Raw genomic sequence first — 20721 nt, forward strand, 5'->3', positions numbered from 1 at the left:
TGTGTTTAACACCCCTGCATGCTCCAATCATGTGCAGAACCTTACTTACAGCTTGCCTTGTTTCTGGGGGGGAACTTGCAAGGTGCTGCACATTATTAGTAAACATTGGAACGTTTGTTGATGGGGTAGACATTTTTCATTTTATTTTGTTTGTAGATGTGCATAAGGGACATTCACTTTTGAATTAGGGCTACTTTAGTTCCTGTAAGCTTCAGAAGTTTCTATTTGTGCTTGTCAATCACAACTATGACTCTCCGAGCGTGTCAGAGTACGACACGTGCTTTGTTAGCTAGAAATCGGAGCTGGCGAGCTGCTACTGCCCTAGTCCGGTTACTTGGAAAAAAGTATTCTGAGAAAAATAGCCCTTACAGCACTACAGCCGGAAAGGAATCAGAGAAAGGTAGTACGTCGAAGAACACAGTTGTCATATGCAATGGCATATCTCTGGCAGCCGAGGGCAGCAAATACTTGCTTTCAGACCAGACCATGGACATGCGGCAGAGTGGAATGTGGAGCCTAGTATATTCATAAAATATTTGAGACATATATTTCTCAAAACATGCGCCATTATGTATCACTTTGTTACAAAACATGCATTTAGGATATGTGGATATAATTTGTGTGGAGTTCTGCACACTCAATTTACTGTCCTGACTTCCAAGGCCCTTTAATTGGAATATGAAATAGTCAATATCGAATAACGCTAAGTCACACTATTTCATATACTATATTATATGGAATTGTGTTTTGGCTCTCACACTGTTTACTTTGTATGATTGTAGGATGGGTGGGGTGATGTTGGATCTCTCATCTCTTTTGTTGAAGTTATTTTGAATGCAACTACCTTGATTTCGGTCCCTTTTTCTTACCGTAAATATGTCAAGTCAACTGTACGCTCTCTGCCACAGAGCTTCATCCTCAGCCATGATCTATTCCAGTCCCAGCTTTGGGGACATTTCTTTCTAAGTGCTGCGGTCTCACTTCTCTTCTCTCCCATTGTTGTGCAGTCGCTGGGCGGACTGTGGTGAAGGAGAGGAGGGGGTCAGTGGTCACGGTGGCGATCAACCGGCCCGAGGTGCGGAACGCGGTGAACCAGGAGACTGCTGGACGGCTGCTGGACGAGCTCACGGCCTTCGACAGCGACCCCGCCCTGACCGTAGCAGTGCTACATGGCAACGGTTAGACAGACACCTTGCACACTACAGACAGGAACTCAGCAAAGCCTCTGATGGCAGGTCAGCAGTAGCCTGGTCCCAGATCTGTTTGTGCTTTTGCCTACCCCATTGTCAAGTCAAACGTGTTTTGCATGATAATTCCAGAAAGAGTTGGCAAGAGAGCAGAAACTGACTGGCATCTAGGCTAGGTCAGCAGGTTAATGTAGCAGTTGCTCATGGGCACATGATGAGGTAGCCCCGCCTGGGACTTCAAAATCTGTTAGCCCTTGGCCCAAGAGGGAATTTCTTCTTGGACCAATAGTTAAGATGTTGGTTTCTTCTGCAGTAGACCTCGGTTCAGATCCCGCCCATGACATTAGCACATAGAGACAAGCAAAGAGGGTCTCTATGACAACACCAGAGACATGGCTGATGATGATATATTGCAGTAGTAGGCAACTAGATTCAGCCACAAGCCGATTTTTGTCGTAGCGGATGGTCAGGGCTGGAACATAATTCTAATGATGTGTACACTGCAAGTTGACCATAACTAAGCACCAAAAGAGATGATTTTTTAAAATACAATAATTTTATACATTGAGACACGATCACATACAGTACCTTCAGAAGGTTTTCACGTCCCTTTACGTTTTCTACATTTTGTTGTGTTACAGCCTGATATTGAAATTGATTCAATTGAGATTTTGTGACACTGGCCTACACACAATACCCCATAACTTCAAAGTGGAATTATGTTTATTTTTTTCATTTTTATGCATATTAATTAAAAATTAAAAGCTGAAATGTCTTGAGTTAATAAGTATTCAGTCCCTTTGTTATGGCAATCCTTAAATAAGTTAGTGAGTAAATATTTGCTTAACAAGTCACTATGTTGCATGGACTCACTCTGTGTGCAATAATAGTGTTTAACATGATTTTTGAATGGCTACCTCATCTCTGTACCCCACACATACAATTATCTGTAAGGTCCCTCAGTCGAGCAGTGGATTTCAAACACAGATTCAACCACAAAGACCAGGGAGGTTTTCCAATGCCTCACAAAGAACGGCACCTATTGGTAGATGGGTAAAAATACAAATAAAAAACAGACATTGAATATCCTTTTGAGCATGGTGAAGTTATTAAATACACTTTGGATAGTGTATCAATACACCCAGTCACTACAAATATACAGGCATCCTTACTAACTCTGTTGCCGGAGAGGAAGGAAACCACTCAGGGATGTCACCATGAGGCCAATTAAAACAGTTACAGGGTTTAATGGATGTAATAGGAGAAAACTGAGGATGGATCAACAACATTGTAGTTACTCCACAATACTAAGCAAAATGACAGAGTGAAAAGAAGGAAGCCTGTATAGAATACAAATATTCCAAAACATGCATCCTGTTTGCAATAAGGCACTAAAGTAAAACTGTTGTGTTGGATGGGGGCAAATACAATACAACACAACACATTACTGAGTACAACTTCATATTTTCAAGCATGGTGGTGACTGTCATCATGTTATGGGTATGCTTGTCATTGACAATCACTAGGGAGTTTTGTAGGATAAACATTTATGGAATAGAGCTAAGCACAGGCAAAATCCTAGCGGAAAACCTGGTTAAGTCTTTCCACCCCTCACTGGTAGACAAATTCACCTTTTAGCAGAACAAAGACCTAAAAGACCAGGACAAATATACACTGGACTTGCTTACCAAGACGGCAAACAATGTTCCTGAGTGGCCTAGTTACAGTTTTGATTTAAATCTGCTTGAAAATCTATAGCAAGACTGAAAAATGGCTGTCTAAAATAACGTGCAAATATTGTACAATCCAGGTGTGCAAAGCTCTTAGAGACTAATCCAGAAAGAATCACATCTGTAATCGCTGCTAAAGGTGATTCTAACATGTATTGACTCAGGGGTGTGAATAGTTATGTAAATTGGATTTATGTATTTAATTTACAATACATTTGTAAACCTTTCTAAAAACATGTTTTTTATTATGGGGCATTTTGTGTCATTTGTGTGGGAAAAAATAATCCATTTTGAATTCAGGCTGTAAACAAAATGTGGAATAATTCACCGGGTATGCTTTCTGAAGGCATTTTTTTTTGGGGGGGGGGAATACTTCAGAACAGATTTCCTAAATTTAACACATTTTAGCTGAATTTCTGGTGATTTTAGTGTTTTTTGACCCAAAATGTATTATTTTTTTAATTAAAAAAAAAACGCTCACAGGATGGTTTTGGCCTGTTGCGGACACCTGATGTATTTTCTTTCCACGGCTCACTAACAGTTACACGTACAAAACATGACATCCCACTCTCCCCCAGACATACAGAACAGTAGACAGCAAACTCATAGAGATGCAATTACACCCCTTTTATTGGATGGAAACGGTATATTTTGTATGTCTTTGACAACAGAATGCTAATAAGGACATTTACATTCAGGCTATATTTACAGTGCCTTCGGCAAACATTTCTAAAAACATGTTTTCACTTTGTTATGGGATATTGTGTGTAGATGGGTAAAAAAATAATCATCCATTTTGAATTCTGCCTGTAACACATCAAAATGTGGAATAAGTCAAGGGGTATGAATACTTTCTGAAGGCACTGTATATATCTTATTCCTACATATCAAGGTGTTCATAATAACCCCTTAAGAACATGACTTCCTTATCATTTCGGCAGAATATAATTATGTGGGCGGGCTCCCAATAACACACTATAAACAGTCACCAATTATTTAGATATCCTTAATTACACATGTAGAACAATGCTGCCCAATCAGCTGGGGCGAGAGAGCAAACTCACTTTGAATCATTTCGCCGGCTAACTGCAGGCGCTAGAAGCCATGAGTGGGAATCACATCCTCCACTCCTCCTCCTCATCCCCCGCTCACACTGCCTAATTATCCCTGATTTAACAGCATCCAGGAGATGGGCTCACAGGGGTCCTGAGAGCCAGCCATGACGGCCGCCGCAGTGTCTGTATTAACATATGTATGCTCACAGCTTCCAGGGCCCTGCTCTGTGTCAACCAGGGAGCGAGAATTATACACACTTAATACCTCTCCAAAAGATCATCTCACTCCATCCAAATGAACTCCCACAATGGAAATGATTTTTTCAACCAGGATCAATTCTCCTCTCTTAGAGTGTAGCGTCGGCAGAGAGGCTTTATGTTAATGCTTAAACACCTCAAAGCTGTAACCCAGAAATGACGGCTGCTGGTCGCTTCGGCGCTGAACTGAAAATAGTGTGTTGGTAATTGCCTTGTGTTATTTGGCTTAACTTTGACCAACATAATGGACGAATCTGGCAGAGTGCACTTGGATTCCTGTGCTGGCCATCGTTGTTAATTGGAGTGTAAATCCAGTTTGTAGGTTGAAATGTGGTACTGCCCTGGTAAATACTAATCTCTCTACTTGTGGAGGTGACAGCTAGACATGTCCAGTCTGGAATACTAACAGTGCAGCCATAAGGAAGCTATTTGGTCCAAATTAGTCCAAAACATGATCATTTTCATCGCCATTTTGGGAGAATTGTTTCAGTACTTTTCACTAAATTATGAGTAATTACCTCTGTTATAAGAATTTTGAATCTGTTGGCACATATTTTGAGTTTTTTGGAATCGTATTTCTCTGTTTTTATAGTAAGGGGGATGGGGGAATCTGAAGGTTTGCTAACTGCTGAAATAGCTGCAAAGGTCACTGTTGTAGCACCTTTCAATGAGGCCATTTTATCCCCATTGTAGAGAACATACGATAAAGTGTTGTCACGTGAGGCCAAATCCAAACTTGAGATATGGGTATGTTACTTCAACTTTTCCATTAATATCAATAATAAAATACTTTTTAAGTGCTTTTCCCAAAGAGTTGTGTGCACTACACAATTTGCATATTGGTTCTTAGCTTGTTTCTCTGATTCTAAACTCACCATGAAGTTACAATATGCTCTCATCAGTTTTAAAAACAGAAAACGATATCATAATATCTCCTGATATAGTCCTTTTACAATATGTCTTCGTACAGATTCAATCAAATCCAGAAAGCACCGGCATATAATTACACAGACACAGCCTTTTAAAGAACACTCCTCCTCGGATCCACTGCTGCTGTAATCAAGCTAGTCTCAGTGGAGGGGTGTTGTAGCACATTTCTCATCCTCAGTCTCATTACAGTTAGAAACAGAGCAGTCACACCATTTTACAGCCCTCCGCCTCAGCGCCTGTGACTTAGTGTTTGTAGGCCTCCTGGGTAATGTTGTAATTACCACATGAATCCAATGGAAGGGGCTTTGGTCAGGGTGCGTTATTCTACCATTAATGAGAGCATTGTGCAGTAAAGAGAGACTAAGCCCACGCCAAGAGCAGAAAACCATTTGTGTGCCAGCCAGCCATATTTCCTCATTCATTTCTAAATTGCAGCCCTGCCTCTCTTCTTCAAGTTGTTGTGTTTTTTTTCATCCTCGTCATTTTCCCTTCCTCTTCAGTTGCCAGCTGCCATACTTTGTAATTTTGTGGTCTCTTCCAGGAGGGAATTTCTGTGCTGGTTACGATCTGAAAGAGCTGGCCCATCACACTGCCTCCCTCAAATTGGAGCAAGATGTCACCAAAGGTCCTGCTCCTATGGTGCGCGCATCTGCAAAAACCTTCCTTGACTTTGCATCACCCTCACACGCGATCAGTGTGCACAGAACCGTTGATGACTGATAACACACAACCTAACTTTCAATGTATCTGTTTGTCATTATTGACCCCTCTGTGTGTATATGTAAATAGTTCAGTTGTGGTATGTCTTTCATACAGTGTCTTCAGAAAGTATTCTTACCCCTTGACTTATTCCACATTTTGTTGTGTTCCAGCCTGAATTCAAATTTGATTAAATTTCTCCCATTCTTCCTTCCAGATTTTCTCAAGCTCTGTTAAGTTAGATGGGGAGCAGCGGTGAACAGCAATCTTCAAGTCTTTCCACAGATTTTCAATGGTATTCATGTCTGGGCCACGCAATGACTTTCACATTCTTGTTCTGAAGCCATTCAAATTTTGCTTTTGCTGTATGTTTGGGGTCATTGCCATGTTGGAACGTAAATCTTTGCCCCCCTGTCTGTTGTTTTTACTCTGAAGCAGTTTCTCATCAAGGATTTGCCTGTATTTGGCTCCATTCATTGTTCCCTCTATCCTTACCAGTCTCCCAGTTCCTGCCGCTGAAAAGCATCCCCATAGCATGATGCTGCCACCACCATGCTTCGCAGTAGGGATGGTGTTAGACGAGTTATGAGCTGTACCTGGTTTTCTATAGACATAGCGCTTTGCAACATTTTTGTCTCATCAGACTACATCATCTCTTGCCTTATGCTCTCAGAGTCTTTCACGTGCGTTTTTACCAACTCCAAGCGTGCTGTCATGTGCCTTTTTCTCAGGAGTGGTTTCCACCTGGCCACTCTCCCATAAAGCCCAGATTAATGAAGTGCTGTAGAGATGGTTGTCCTTCTGGCAAGTTCTTCCATCTTAGCCAAGGAACTCTATAGCTCAGAGTGGGCATTGGGTTCTTGGTCACCTCTCCCTGACCAATGTCCTTCTTGCCCAGTTTCTCAGTTTGGCCGAACGACCAGCTCTAGGCAGAGACTGGGTAGTTCCATATTTTTTCAATTTCGCAATGATGGTGACAACTCTGCTCTTGGGAACTTTCAACACTCTAGAAAATGTGTTATACCCTTCCCCATATATGTCTCATCACAATTCTATCTTGGAGATCTACAGACAGGTCCTTGGACTTCATGATATAGTTTATGCTCTGACATGCACTGTCAACTATGGGACCTTATATTTACAGGTGTGTTTCTTTCTAAATCGTGTCCAAGCAATTGAATTGGCCACAGGTGGACTCCATTTTGAATTTGGGCTGTAACACAACAAAATGTGGAATAAGTCAAGGTGTATGAATACTTTCTGAAGGCACTGTATATAATCTGTTATCTCTATTGCCAGTCTTTCAAGCTTGTGTATTCTTGTATTCTTGTAAAGACCAAGGTCCTTCCTTGTTGTGGGAGTATGTTTGTGCAGGAAGTCTAGTTGCAGCCTTGTTTAGGGAGTGTATTCTTTTCATGCCTCGCTCAGGGTGTGTGTGTCATGTTGTGTGCTTCCCAGGGTCCCTCCCGACTGGTGTTGTCCAAGCCGTTGATAGCAGCGGTCAGTGGCTACGCAGTGGCTGGAGGGCTGGAGCTGGCTCTGTTGGCTGACCTGAGAGTGGTGGAGGAGAGCGCTGTCATGGGGGTGTTCTGTCGCAGATTTGGTATGTGTATCCCACCTACGAGATGACCCCTAGCCACCTCCCTGAGCCTGGTACACCCCCCCACCCACTAGTGTGTGTGTATGCCATGTAATTGTGTGAGGTTGCAGCCCTTAGCCCACCAGTGGAAGTCAAAATTGTTACAAAGTGCCTGATTCATTTTCCTTTCAACAGCAACAGAATTTCAAGCCGTTATCACTTTAGCTTTCTCCTGTTTGGGTTTCAGTAACTGCGATAGCAGCAATGACCATGGCCTTTGAAAGCATTGCAAGTACAGGCACCAGTACTGTACATGCTGAACTCTCTGATAACCAGAAGGAGAGGAAATGAATGTAGCGTGTAGTAGCATCTCCCATCTCGATACCAGTCTGCCTCCGGGGTTAAAAATATGACCTCTGTGTTTATAAATAGGACCGGTCGTACTATAATTTACTGGCAGCGGGTAGATCCTGGGTCTCTTTCTCTAAATGGGGCTTATCATTTTGGCTCTGTAATTAAACAGCATCCTGGCAGTGCCCTTGCCTGACTTGCGACCAGAGCTAGGGCCAGAGCCAGTGCCACCGTTCAGACTGTCTTGTGGCAGGGGCATGGCCACCATGTCTCGTCTTCTTCACATCACATCATATATCATACTGACGCCGCTAAGTGCATGACATTAGGGGTAAATCGCAATAGTCTATTGGCTTCCTCAATCCTCAAATTGTCTCCTTTCCTTGATACGTACCGAATTGAGCTGGTGAAAGGGGAATGACTAATCGCTCACTTTAGATCTCCTTAAGCAGCCCAGAGTGGAGCATGTGTGCTCTGTGAGGTTTTGACACTGTTGGCGGCAGAGGCACATTTCCTCTCAGCTGCTTATGTTCAGCCACCACACCATCTCGGCTATGCCTCATTCCACAAACCCCTGGGTTGTTTGTCAACACTTTCCCCAGTCGTTTCCCCAGCTTAGTTTGGCCACTGTGGCTCGTTCTATAATTGGATGTGAGTTTAGCACTGTAATTGTTATTTTGACCATACCCAGTTATCAGCTGTGGACGTTGTGTTCCTCCACTCTGTAGTTAGCCTGGAGTGTATAGCAGTAAGGCTCTACTCATCAAAAGTAACTCTACTCCTCTGTAGTCTATCTCTCTGGTAGGTTTGTTGCATCTCTTTAGTTTAATGGGGGAATTCTGTTAGCGTTTTTGGTGGAGAAACACTTGGACATCAGCCCAAGGGATCCCTGTGGTTTGAATGAATAACCCAAATCTATGTCATGTGGCCCAATGGAAGACACAAGTGAGTGACAGCTTCCTGTCACATGATTCATTGGAGCCCCATCTCGTGTGGAAAAACGAGGAAGGCCAAAACGAGGGATTATAGGATAGCCCACATGTTTAGAGCACAGCCCGGTCCAAAGCTGACATCATGTTGGCCAATTCAAACAACTATCCGATGACTTGTTATTGATGACATGGGGATACCATTCAAAAGCTCTGCTACGTGAAGCTGCATGGCTGAATACTTCCCCTCTAAGCAGTGCATGGGCACAGGAGTGGACAGTTAGTCTAACCTCTACAGGGAGTCCTTAGCAGAACCTGAATTTCGAACCTCCTGGCTGTCCTTGGCCCAATGCAGGATAACCTCTGGACCTTGGCTCCGGGACGTTCCGGCTGCGCTAAAAGATCCAATTAGTGAGATGGATGGGGTGGTGGGGTGAGATACAGCTGCCAGAGACTGTGTGTGATACTGGACTGGACCTGACCCCAAGCCTGCAGAGAGACTAGAAAGACCACACCCCAATCTTAAGACTAGAGGATCTGGCTAGTGGCTAGAAAGGCACCTGCAGCACTGTGCGTCTCTGTGGTTTACTGGATGTGAGTTAAACTCTAGTTCTCAGAATGTCCTGTGCGTTCTTCAGAGCCCATGGGGAGACCTTCATCAAACAATGAACTCGCAGACACCAAAAAACATCCAAATATTTCTTTGATGTGCTGAACAAAAAGGGAATCCTGTGACAGTGTATTAAGCCCAAAATATTTCTCCAAGATGGAGTGTCGGAGTGTTTCACAGTGAACCTCCGTTAAAGGTTCACGTTCTCATCTCTGTATCCGTTCCGTACGGATTTGGCTGGAAATCTTTAATCCGCATCGAACTTAATCACATTAACCCTCATGAGAGTCCATTGTGGACAGCTTTGCTTTGAAGTGGTGCAGATGCCTGTATCTCCAGCACAGCTCAGTTCAAACTAAAAAACATCAGTCGTCTGCCCAAACTGTTTCACAGAGTTCAACACTTCACTGTTGTACTGGCAGTCTTACTGTACCTATAGATGTGGTGTTTGAACCAAGAGGAAGCAAATGAATGAGAGTGAGGCTAGGGCTGTTGCGGTGACTGTATTACCGCCACACCGGCAGTCATGAGTCATGACCGCAGGAAAATTCCATGTTACCGTTGAGTCACGTTAATCTCCTCTTGCCCAACTTGCTAACAACCTTCAGGTCTTAATGGTCTGGTACTCCGGGCTCTATTGTCCCTCTAATCACTCTGACATCAATGCATTTGAAAATCAAATCAAAACTCTTATCATCAAAACAGTATTGTGCTTTTTAAACTCACCTCACTGATGATAAATTTGAAGAAAGATGTTCAACAGCAGGTTGAAACTGAGTGTAAAACATGGTTGTTGTGGATGTTGTTTCAATAATGCAACGAAATGGACAGCGCTTTCTAAGGTGATGATTCATTCAAAGCACCAATACCCACATTAGAGCTTCGGAGTAGGCTCATGAGCCCCCCAAAAAAAAAAACGGAATTAAAATGCCAGAAAAACTAAAGTGATTTAAGATGTTTTTGCTACATAATTGGTCTAGCCTATACTTCAAAATTAAACAAATTTGATTTATTGCCTTTGAGTGTGGACTGTATTATTATTCATACAGGATGGACTGGTTACCTTATGCTATGCTCCAAGATGTATATCCATGAGTCTGGGAGAGAATGTATAGCCCTAGGCAATGCTGTTGGTTCATTGATTGTGCAGGGCGGCTTACAGAGTTGGCCTACAATTATAGTGCATTTGTTTTTGAATTGCCTAGGAATAGGCCTTTTTTCTTCAGAATTAATTGGTTGACACATTACCTTTAGCTATACAGAATCTCACCCCTGTGCGTTTCCATCTCCTACTCTCTCTATTCCTTTCTAGAGCGCGCAGAGGGGCTGTCAACAGTTTAGTAAAATATGTTTTGTTGCGAAATCATGTTACTATTGATGTTCCAAATCAAGCACTGGGTAGCTGCAGGGTTTTGGCGTAATATCACCTGTCGCGCAGCTAGAGCATGCTTCTCAAACATGGAGTGAAAGTGTTCTTATATGCATATATCAGCTGCTCATATTAAGCACATGCTCCACTATAAAACCTAAGTAGCCTACCCGGGCATCATTGAAAAACGGTCCGGAGGGAAAGCAAGCGGCCTCCATTCGCTATTCCAGTGTACCATACGGATGACATGTCTTTTTTCCCTTGTTCCTGCCCATTTGATAATGGGCCATTCTAAATCGAAACAAATTTGACTAGTAAAGACAAGATTCAATTGAGAATAGTCTGATGGGTGAAAATATGATCACTTGATGAGAGAACAGCTGTTCAGCCTGAGGCAAGGAACAAGCTTCTTTTTTTTGCTGCATTCTCAAATCATCAATAGATAATGTTTTGATTTAAAAGACATTCTAAGGTTTGTATCATTCACATCTAAAGTTGCCAAATAACTATACATCTAGGGACCTGTTTCAAATGATCACGTTTTACACTCAACATAGCCACTTCAAATATCAGCTAAGTTAAATTATATTCGTATTACTATAAAATCATATACGTAAGGGATAATCATCGAGGGGCTATGCGTTCAATGTAAAATAATGAACGACTCGGAAGGTGTGTTCCACGATGTGCGAGCGGAGTTGAACTGACCTTCCACTGTTTTCCAGAGAACGCATTGAGCCCCGAGTTGATTATCCCTTTTATACCATGGCTATAATTTAACACATTTCAATTCTACTTTTTCTTTCAAAAGCAGCTCAAACATAGAACATGTAAGAATGAACTATAGCCATTGAATTCTACCGTGCAGATATACATAATGCCCTTCAAGCCAATCAGAAACAAGTATTCAACAATGCCATGATATAATATAAAATAATGGCACAGGACTTATAAGCAGTCTTTTGCAATAACCAGCTGACAAAATGTCATGACAGACACAGCCCTAAGTGAGGCCATTGTTGCAACCAGCATACATAGAAATGATATTGGAATATGAATGGTTAACCATCATCTCCCCAGCATAGCAGCGTTTTAGAAAAAAAACATTGGATAAAAAAGTGGTAAAAGGCATATCCTCCTGCACTACCCCTGCAATGCAGAGGATAAGGCTGACAGTCAGGAAGAGAACCACCTATATCTATTATTGGACAATGGGCTCTGCTGACACACGCAAAAAAAACTGTTAAAATTGGTATGACTCTAGATGGATTTATCTGCTTTGAATAGATGAGGAATTAAAGGAAGTTCTGGTATATCCACAAAATGGCCTTTCTCTTTCTCAGATCCCCCAAAAAAAAAAAAAGTTTTAAAAAAGAATGAGACGATTTCAAGGGGACGTTGCCGAACACACTGGATTCCATTCATAGGGAACAAAGGATAGGCTGGTGTGTTAATGCAAACAGGACTAGTTTGAGACAGACAGGGAGAGTATCAGCAGGCTTTGAGGCGGCTGCTGGATAAGAGAGGACCCTTCCGAGGGCTGATAGCACGGTGCCAACAGCACTAAAGATTATCTGGCCCAACCTGGCTCCTCTCTCTCCAATCTGGCCTGTTAGTTCTGGACACGGACTGAAGAGGCTCTCTGCGCCACAATCTAATCTAGCCTCCGGCCCTGAGAGAAACTAGGGGGTTGTGGTGTGTGTGTGTGTTTGCGAGGGGGAGAGGGACTCATCAGTATGTGGGGTGGAATTGCTCAAACTAGCCATCCTGTTTGAGAAAATGTAACAAATGGACTTAAAGTCTGTAATGCGATGTTGTGATGCCTTTGTAAAAAAAAAAATTTAAAAAATGTTTTTTTAAATAATGGAATTGAAGTCCGATTTCTTCACCTTGGGCTATTGGCAGCACACTCTTTCATAGGAATTTTCAACGGAATCGACCTGACCGGTAGAGACAGGGAAATATGTATTTGCTGACAAAGAGCTCCCTCCCTAAGAACCTGTCTTGTGTCAGGTTGCCATATGTGCTGAGTTTTTGACCCGAGGCCTCTCGATTGGTTGCAGATGTATTAACACTGGTATTCAATGTATTCAAATGTGATTTATTTGAAGGACTCCGAGAATGTAGCGGGGAGTATGAATGAATAGAATTAGTGTTTCCACAACTCTCCCCTGGGGAACTCCCACCAAAAACCCAGAAAGATGATTTCAGGTTATGAAAATATGTTGGACTCATATGCTCTTAATAATGGGTGGTCAAGCAGAATCTCTGACTGACAGGACTTGAGGACACAAGCTTCCTGTGCTTCGGAGGCCAGTAAGACTCTACCTCCATCTGCCTCACGGCCACAAGGGCTTCCGCAAATATCCGACTATCAGAATTCTCAGGCTGGTGGATATGCTGGTGGATATGGTAACTTTAATTTAGCTACTCTGGATCATTATTTGGACTCGTACTGTCATATCTTGATTTCTTATTTTGATTTTTGATTATTTGTTTATTAGTATTGTATTTGCGAGACATTCTACTGCATTGTTGGAGTTTGTAACGTCAGCATTTTACTGCACCTGATATAACACCTACAAATATGTGTACGCTACCAATAAACTTAGATTTAATTTGTATATGAATTATGACATTTTCGGAGCCACTCAGTGTTGGTGGAAAAACACTAATTTTTAAGTCATACATTGGTGCAACCAGGAGTGTGTGTAGTGGAGGGTAAAAGCATGACAACACTGTTTATGCAGCTTTTTAATTTTGCACGAGCGTTTACCCACCTTTTGCGGAAAATGCATTAAAAGTATAAGGAGCATTGCTTTACTCACCACGAACGACGGTCAGCGTTTACTCCCATATATATTTTTAACACTACATCACTGGGTGGAACGCATGAGTGATAAACTCCCTCACAGTCTACCTACCCACTTATAAGCGTATGTGTATGTCTGTGTGCAACATTAAGACTAGAATAGTCAACCACTCTGTAAAGTCCTGCAGCCCTCCTTAGAATGTCACTCATGGATGATTCCCTTGTCACCTTAGGCGTCCCCTTGATTGATGGGGGTACAGTCCGGCTCCCCCGTCTCATTGGTCTCTCCCGGGCTATGGACTTGATTCTGACTGGAAGACCCATTGGGGCACAGGAGGCCTTAGCCTTCGGATTGGCTAACAGAGTGGTACCGGATGGCCAAGGTAAGAAATATGCCCTCTCTTGAGGTTTTGTTGGTAATATTCCTCTCCTCACTCTGAACAAGTATTTTTTTAACTGCATTTTGAAGTTTTGTTACAGTGGGGGCAAAAAAGTATTTAGTCAGTCACCAATTGTGCAAGTTCTCCCACTTAGAAAGATGAGAGAGGCCTGTAATTGTCATCATAGGTACACTTCAACTATGACAGACAAAATGAGAAAATAAAATCCAGAAAATGAATTTATTTGCAAATTATGGTGGAAAATAAGTATTTGGTCAATAACAAAAGTTTATCTCAATACTGTTATATACCCTTTGTTGGCAATGACAGAGGTCAAATGTTTTCTGTAAGTCTTCACAAGGTTTTCACACACTGTTGCTGGTAATTTGGCCCATTCCTCCATGCAGATCTCCTCTAGAGCAGTGATGTTTTGGGGCTGTTGCTGGGCAACACGGACTTTCAACTTCCTCCAAAGATTTTCTATGGGGTTGAGATCTGGAGACTGGCTAGGCCACTCCAGGACCTTAAAATGCTTCTTACGAAGCCACTCCTTCGTTGCCTGGGCGGTGTGTTTGGGATCATTGTCATGCTGAAAGACCCAGCCACGTTTCATCTTCAATGCCCTTGCTGATGGAAGGAGGTTTTCACTCAAAATCTCACGATACATGGCCCCATTCATTCTTTCCTTTACACGGATCAGTCGTCCTGGTCCATTTGAAAAAAAAACAGCCCCAAAGCATGATGTTTCCACCCCTATGTTTCACAGTAGGTATGGTGTTCTTTGGATGCAACTCAGCATTCTTTGTCCTCCAAACACGACGAGTTGAGTTTTTACCAAAAAGTTATATTTTGGTTTCATCTGACCATATGACATTCTCCCAATCTTCTTCTGGATCATCCAAATGCTCTCTAGCAAACTTCAGACGGGCCTGGACATGTACTGGCTTAAGCAGGGGGACATGTCTGGCATTGCAGGATTTGATTCCCTGGCGGCGTAGTGTGTTACTGATGGTAGGCTTTGTTACTTTGGTCCCAGCTCTCTGCAGGTCATTCACTAGGTCCCCCCATGTGGTTCTGGGATTTTTGCTCACCGTTCTTGTAATCATTTTGACCACACGGGGTGAGATCTTGAGTGGAGCCCCAGATCGAGGGAGATTATCAGTGGTCTTGTATGTCTTCCATTTCCTAATAATTGCTACCACAGTTGATTTCTTCAAACCAAGCTGCTTATCTATTGCAGATTCAGTCTTCCCAGCATGGTGCAGGTTTACAATTTTGACAGCTCTTTGGTCTTGGCCAGTAGAGTTTGGTGTGTGACTGTTTGAGGTTGTGGACAGGTGTCTTTTATACTGATAACAAGTTCAAACAGGTGCCATTAATACAGGTAACGAGTGGAGGACAGAGGAGCCTCTTAAAGAAGAAGTTACAGGTCTGTGAGAGCCAGAAATCTTGCTTGTTTGTAGGTGACCAAATACTTATTTTCCACAAATAAATTCATTAAAAATCCTACAATGTGATTTTCTGGATTTTTTTTCTTCTCATTTTGTCTGTCATAGTTGAAGTGTACCTATGATGAAAATTACAGGCCTCTCTCATCTTTTTAAGTAGGAGAACTTGCACAATTGGTGGCTGACTAAATACTTTTTTGCCCCACTGTATCTGTTCCAATGTAATGGCTGTGGTAGATTAGACAGATTTATGTAAGCTATTTTACTCAAGAGTTATCAAATTAATATGCCATTTCATTGGTTGGAATAAACCTTACGAATAACTTCATCAAATTCTTTGAGTAATGATAGTTGAATTGGACTATGTATAATTTCCAAAATGGCTTTTTTGCTATGAATGTGTGAACTCCAACTCCTTCATCCCTATGAAAAGCCTTTTCATGTGCTCTCCTGGTTAAAATTCCTCAAAAAACATTAGAAGATTAAGTTAAGTCTTTTCGGAAGTCATTCCCACAGCCAAGTCCGACTAATTGGACTCTGAGGCTGATCACTTTGGTTAGAGATAGCTCAAAGAGAGAGGGGGCACTTGGGCATCACTCACATCAGCCCTTTGCTTCCATAGGAGATTTGGATGTCATCCAGTGCTTTCATGTGGCCCAGGGAACAAAGTGGCTTGGCTCAAGCACAGAGAGGCAGGAAGTGCAGGAGGAAGGGAGGATGCACCAGCAGTAGCTGTAACTGAATAGCTGCCAAGTTTCCTATGCTAATGTAATTATTGAAACTAACTACAGAGGGTATATATCCCGTGTGTTTGTGTATAACACTCGCTTGGTGGTGTGTATGAGTACGCTTGGTGGTGTGAATGTTTAGAATGGTGCCCGAGGGGATGGCTGACATTTTACATGCTCCTAACCAACTTATTTTAACTTATTTTGTACATAATGTTGCTGCTACCGTCTCTTATGACCGAAAATAACTTCTGGACATCAGAATAGCAATTACTCACCTCGAACTAGAGCTTTTTCCTTTAACGAGTCCGGCGCAAAGGATATACTGCTTTCTCGGGAACAGGGCCAAATCCCCATCATTTGAGTGATAAAAGACAGAGAAAAGGGTGCGGAGGTCGGGCTGCCTTCTGAGAATTCGTAGGTGAGTGGGTAAACCTCCACTGCCATCCGTTCTATTGGGCAATGTGCAATCATTGGAAAATTAAATCGATGACCTACAATTAAGATTATCCTACCAACGGGACATTAAAAACTGTAAATTGTTTCACTGAGTTGTGGCTGAACGACGACGCGGATAATATAGAGCTGGTGGGATTTTTCAATGCACTGGCAGGACAGAGAAGCTACGTCTGGTAAGACGAGCAGTGGGGGTGTGTCTATTTGTCAATAACAGCTGGTGTGCAATGTCTATTAAAGAAGTCTCAAGATATTGCTTGCCTTAGGTAGAGTACCTTATGATGAGCTGTAGACCACACTATCTACCTAGAGAGTTCTCATCTATATTATTTGTAGCCGTCTATTTACCACCACAAACTGATGTGGGTACTAAGACTGCACTCAACCAACTGTATAAGGCCACAAGCAAACAAGAAAACGCTCTCCCAGAAGCGGCGCTCCTAGTGGCCGGGGACTTTAACGCAGGCAAACTTAATTAAATCCGTTTTACCTCATTTCTACCAGCATGTCACATGTGCAACCAGAGGGGAAAAAACTCTAGACCACCTCTACTCCACACAGTTTGGAACTAGGTAGTGAGTGTTGCAATCGAGGACAGACGAAAAGCTTCAGCACTCAGCACTCCCGTTCTGTGAACTCGTGTGGCCTACCACTTCGCGGCTGAGCCATTGTTGCACCAAGATGTTTCCACTTCACAATAACAGCACTCCCAGTTGACCAGGACAGCTCTAGCAGGGCAGAAATTTGACAAACTGACGTGTTGGAAAGGTGGCATCCTATGACGGTGGCACGTTAAGTCACTGAGCTCTTCAGCAAGGCCATTCTACTGCCAATGTTTGTCTATGGAGATTGCTCTCCTAGTGGCCGGGGACTAATGCAGGCAAACTTAAATCCATTTCTCCTCATTTCTACCAGCATGTCACATGTGCAACCAGAGGAAAAAATAACTCCACCTTTACTCCACACACAGAGATGCTCTCCCCCGCCCTCCATTTGGCAAATCTGACTATAATTCTGTCCTCCTGATTCCTGCTTACAAACAAAAACTAAAGCAGGAAGTACCAGTGACTCGCTCAATACGGAAGAAGTCAGATGACGCGGATGCTACGCTACAGGACTGTTTTGCTAGCACAGACTGGAATATGTTCTGGAAATCATCCAATGGCATTGAGGAGTATACCACCTCATTGGCTTCATCAATAGATGCACCAACAACGCCCTCCCCACGGTGACTACGTACATATCCCAACCAGATGCCATGGATTACAGGCAACATCTGCACTGAGCTAAAGGCTAGAGCTGCCACTTTCAAGGAGGGGGATACTAATCCGGACGCTTATAAGAAATCCCGCTATGCCCTCAGACGAACCATCAAACAAGCAAAGCTTCAAAACAGGATTAAGATTGAATCCTACTACACCGGCTCTGACTCTCGTCGGATGTGGCAGGACTTGAAAACTATTACGGACTACAAAGGGAAACCCAGACGCGCCCAGTGACGCGAGCGTACCAAACGAGCTAAATGCCTTTTAAGCTCACTTCGAGGCAAGTAACACTTAAGGCTCACATAAACAGCATCCTCCCTTATACCCTACACCCACTCCAATTTGCATACCGCCCCAACAGATCCACAGATGATGCAATCTCAATTGCAATCCACACTGCCCTTTCCCACCTGGACAAAAGGAACACCTATGTGAGAATGCTGTTCATTGACTACAGTTCAGCGTTCAACACCATAGTGCCCACAAATTTCATCACTAACCTAAGGACCCTGGGACTAAACACCCCCCTCTGGAACTGGATCCTGGACTTTCCTGACGGGACACCCCCAGGTGGTAAGGGTAGGCAACAACACGTCTGCCACACTGATCGTAAACACTGGGGCCCCTCAGGGGTGTGTACTTAGTCCCCTCCTGTACTCCCTGTTCACCCACGACTGCGTGGTCAAACACGACTCCAACACCATCATTAAGTTTGCTGACGACACAACAGTGTTATCACCCACAATGATGAGACAGCCTATAGGGAGGAGGTCAGAGACCTGGCAGTGTGGTGCCAGGACAACAACCTCTCCCTCAATGTGAGCAAGACAAAGGAGCTGATTGTAGACTACTGGAAAAGGCGGGCTGAACAGGCCCCCATTAACATCGATGGGCTGTAGTGGAGCGGGTCGAGAGTTTCAAGTTCCTTGTTGTCCACATCACCAACGAACTATCATGGTCCAAACACACCAAGACAGTCGTGAAGAGGGCACGACAACACCTTTCCCCCACAGGAGACTGAAAAGATTTGGCATGGGTCCCCAGATCCTTAAAATGTTATACAGCTGCACCATCGAGAGCATCCTGACCACTGCCTGCTATGGAAACTGCTTGGCATCTGACAGTAAGGCGCGACAGAGGCTAATGCGGACGGCCCAGTACATCAATGGGGCCAATCCTCCCGTCATCCAGGACCTATATACCAGGTGGTGTCAGAGGAAAGCCTCCAAAAATTTCAGAGACTCCAGTCACCCAAGTCATAGACTGTTTTCTCTGCTACCGCACGGCTAGCGGTACCAGAGCACCAAGTCTAGGACTAAAAGGGTCCTTAACAGCTTCTACCCCCAACCCATAAAACTGCTGAACAATTAATCAAATGGCCACCGGACTATTTACATTGATCCCCCCCCCCCATTTGTTTTGTACACTGCTGCTACTCGCTATTTGTTATTACTATTAACCTGTAACCCACATTGAAGCACATTGAATCGGTACCGGTACCCCCTGTATAAAGTGTTGGGGCGGCAGGGTAGCCTAGTGGTTAGAGCGTTGGACTAGTAACCAGAAGGTTGCAAGTTCAAACCCCCGAGCTGACAAGGTACAAATCTGTCGTTCTGCCCCTGAACAGGCAGAAGCGCCAATCATCCAGACTGAGTCTGTCGCCGTTCCTAGGCCGTCATTGAAAATAAGAATTTGTTCTTAACTGACTTGCCTAGTTAAATAAAATAAAATAAATAAAGGTAATAAAGCCTCATTATTGTTATTTTATTGTTAATTGTTATTATTTTTTACGTCATTTTATTTGTGAAATATTCTCTTAACTCTTTCTTGAACTGCACTGTTGGTTAAGGGCTTTTATGTAAGCATTTCGCGGTAAGGTGTTGTATTCGGCGCATGTGACAAATAAAGTTTGATTTTGATTAGTGTACAGTTGGTGGTGTGTAATGAATGTACGCTTGGTGGTGTGTATGTGTGTACATGTATGTGCTTATTTGCCTCCGCATGAGTCTGTTTCTTTACGATGCTCACTTACATATCTTGTGTGTGTGTTTTTGCGTGTGTGTGTCTCAGCTCTGCAGGCAGCTCTGGAGCTAGCTGAGCAGATCAGCACCTTCCCCCAGCAGTGCATGCGTGCAGACCGCTCCTCTGCCCTCTACAGTGTCTATGATGCCCCATCCTTCAGCTTGGCCTTGCAGTACGAAATGGACCATGGAGCGCCAATCATCCAGACTGAGTCTGTCGCCGGGGCAACCACGTTCAGCTCAGGGACAGGAAGAGGCGGGAAATTCTCCTCAAAGCGCTAGTAACACTTTATTTAAGTATGCCTATTTTTTTTCACCTTTATTTAACCAGGTAGGCTAGTTGAGAACAAGTTCTCATTTGCAACTGCAACTTGTCCAAGATAAAGCATAGCATTTTGACTTATACAACAACACAGAGTTACACATGGAATAAACAAAACATAGTCAGTAATACAGTAGGGGGAAAAAGTCTATATACAGTGAGTGCAAATGAGGTAAGATAAGGGAGTTAAGGCAATAAATAGGCCATGGTGGCGAAGTAATTACAATATAGCAATTAAACACTGGAATGGTAGATGTGCAGAAGATGATTGTGCAAGTAGAGATACTCGGGTGCAAAGGAGCAAGATAAATAAATACAGTTTGGGGATGAGGTAGTTGGATGGGCTGTTTACAGATTGGCTATGTACAGGTGCAGTGATCTGTGAGCTGCTCTGACAGCTGGTGCTTAAAGCTGAGGGAGATTGGCAGCAGAAAACTGGAAGGAAAGGCGGCCAAAGTATGAATTGGCTTTGGGGGTGACCAGTGAGCCATACCTGCTGGAGCACGTGCTACGAGTGGGTGCTGCTATGGTGACCAGTGAGCTGAGATGAGGTGGGGCTTTACCTAGCAGAGACTTGTAGATGACCTGGAGC

General features: G+C 43.3%; 1 protein-coding gene across 2 annotated transcripts; it reads left to right on the forward strand.

Moving 5' to 3' along the window:
* The first annotated feature begins 74 nt into the window (after positions 1–74).
* Positions 75–20225, forward strand: zgc:101569 (uncharacterized protein LOC449822 homolog). Of its 2 annotated transcripts, XM_042308878.1 has the most exons (7): positions 75–400; positions 1008–1178; positions 5702–5799; positions 7318–7462; positions 13743–13892; positions 15960–16105; positions 19857–19995. In XM_042308878.1, the coding sequence occupies exons 1-6, from the start codon at positions 247–249 to the stop codon at positions 16067–16069; spliced, it is 828 nt and encodes a 275-aa protein (XP_042164812.1). In that variant the 5' UTR covers positions 75–246; the 3' UTR covers positions 16070–16105; positions 19857–19995. The 2 variants fall into 2 exon arrangements, with proteins under 2 accessions (XP_042164812.1, XP_024248480.1); XM_024392712.2 differs by lacking the exon at positions 15960–16105 and having other exon boundaries at positions 19857–20225.
* Positions 20226–20721: the final 496 nt, after the last annotated feature.

Source organism: Oncorhynchus tshawytscha, linkage group LG29 (genome assembly GCF_018296145.1).
Source record: "Oncorhynchus tshawytscha isolate Ot180627B linkage group LG29, Otsh_v2.0, whole genome shotgun sequence".
NCBI classification, from domain to species: Eukaryota; Metazoa; Chordata; class Actinopteri; order Salmoniformes; family Salmonidae; genus Oncorhynchus; species Oncorhynchus tshawytscha.

Coding starts and splice junctions, on each gene's coding strand:
- zgc:101569 (XM_024392712.2), top strand. CDS start 247: ATGACTCTCCGAGCGTGTCAGAGTACGACACGTGCTTTGTTAGCTAGA. Junction 7,463..13,742: donor GGTGTTCTGTCGCAGATTTG/GTATGTGTATCC, acceptor TTGTCACCTTAG/GCGTCCCCTTGATTGATGGG. Junction 13,893..19,856: donor AGTGGTACCGGATGGCCAAG/GTAAGAAATATG, acceptor TGTGTGTCTCAG/CTCTGCAGGCAGCTCTGGAG.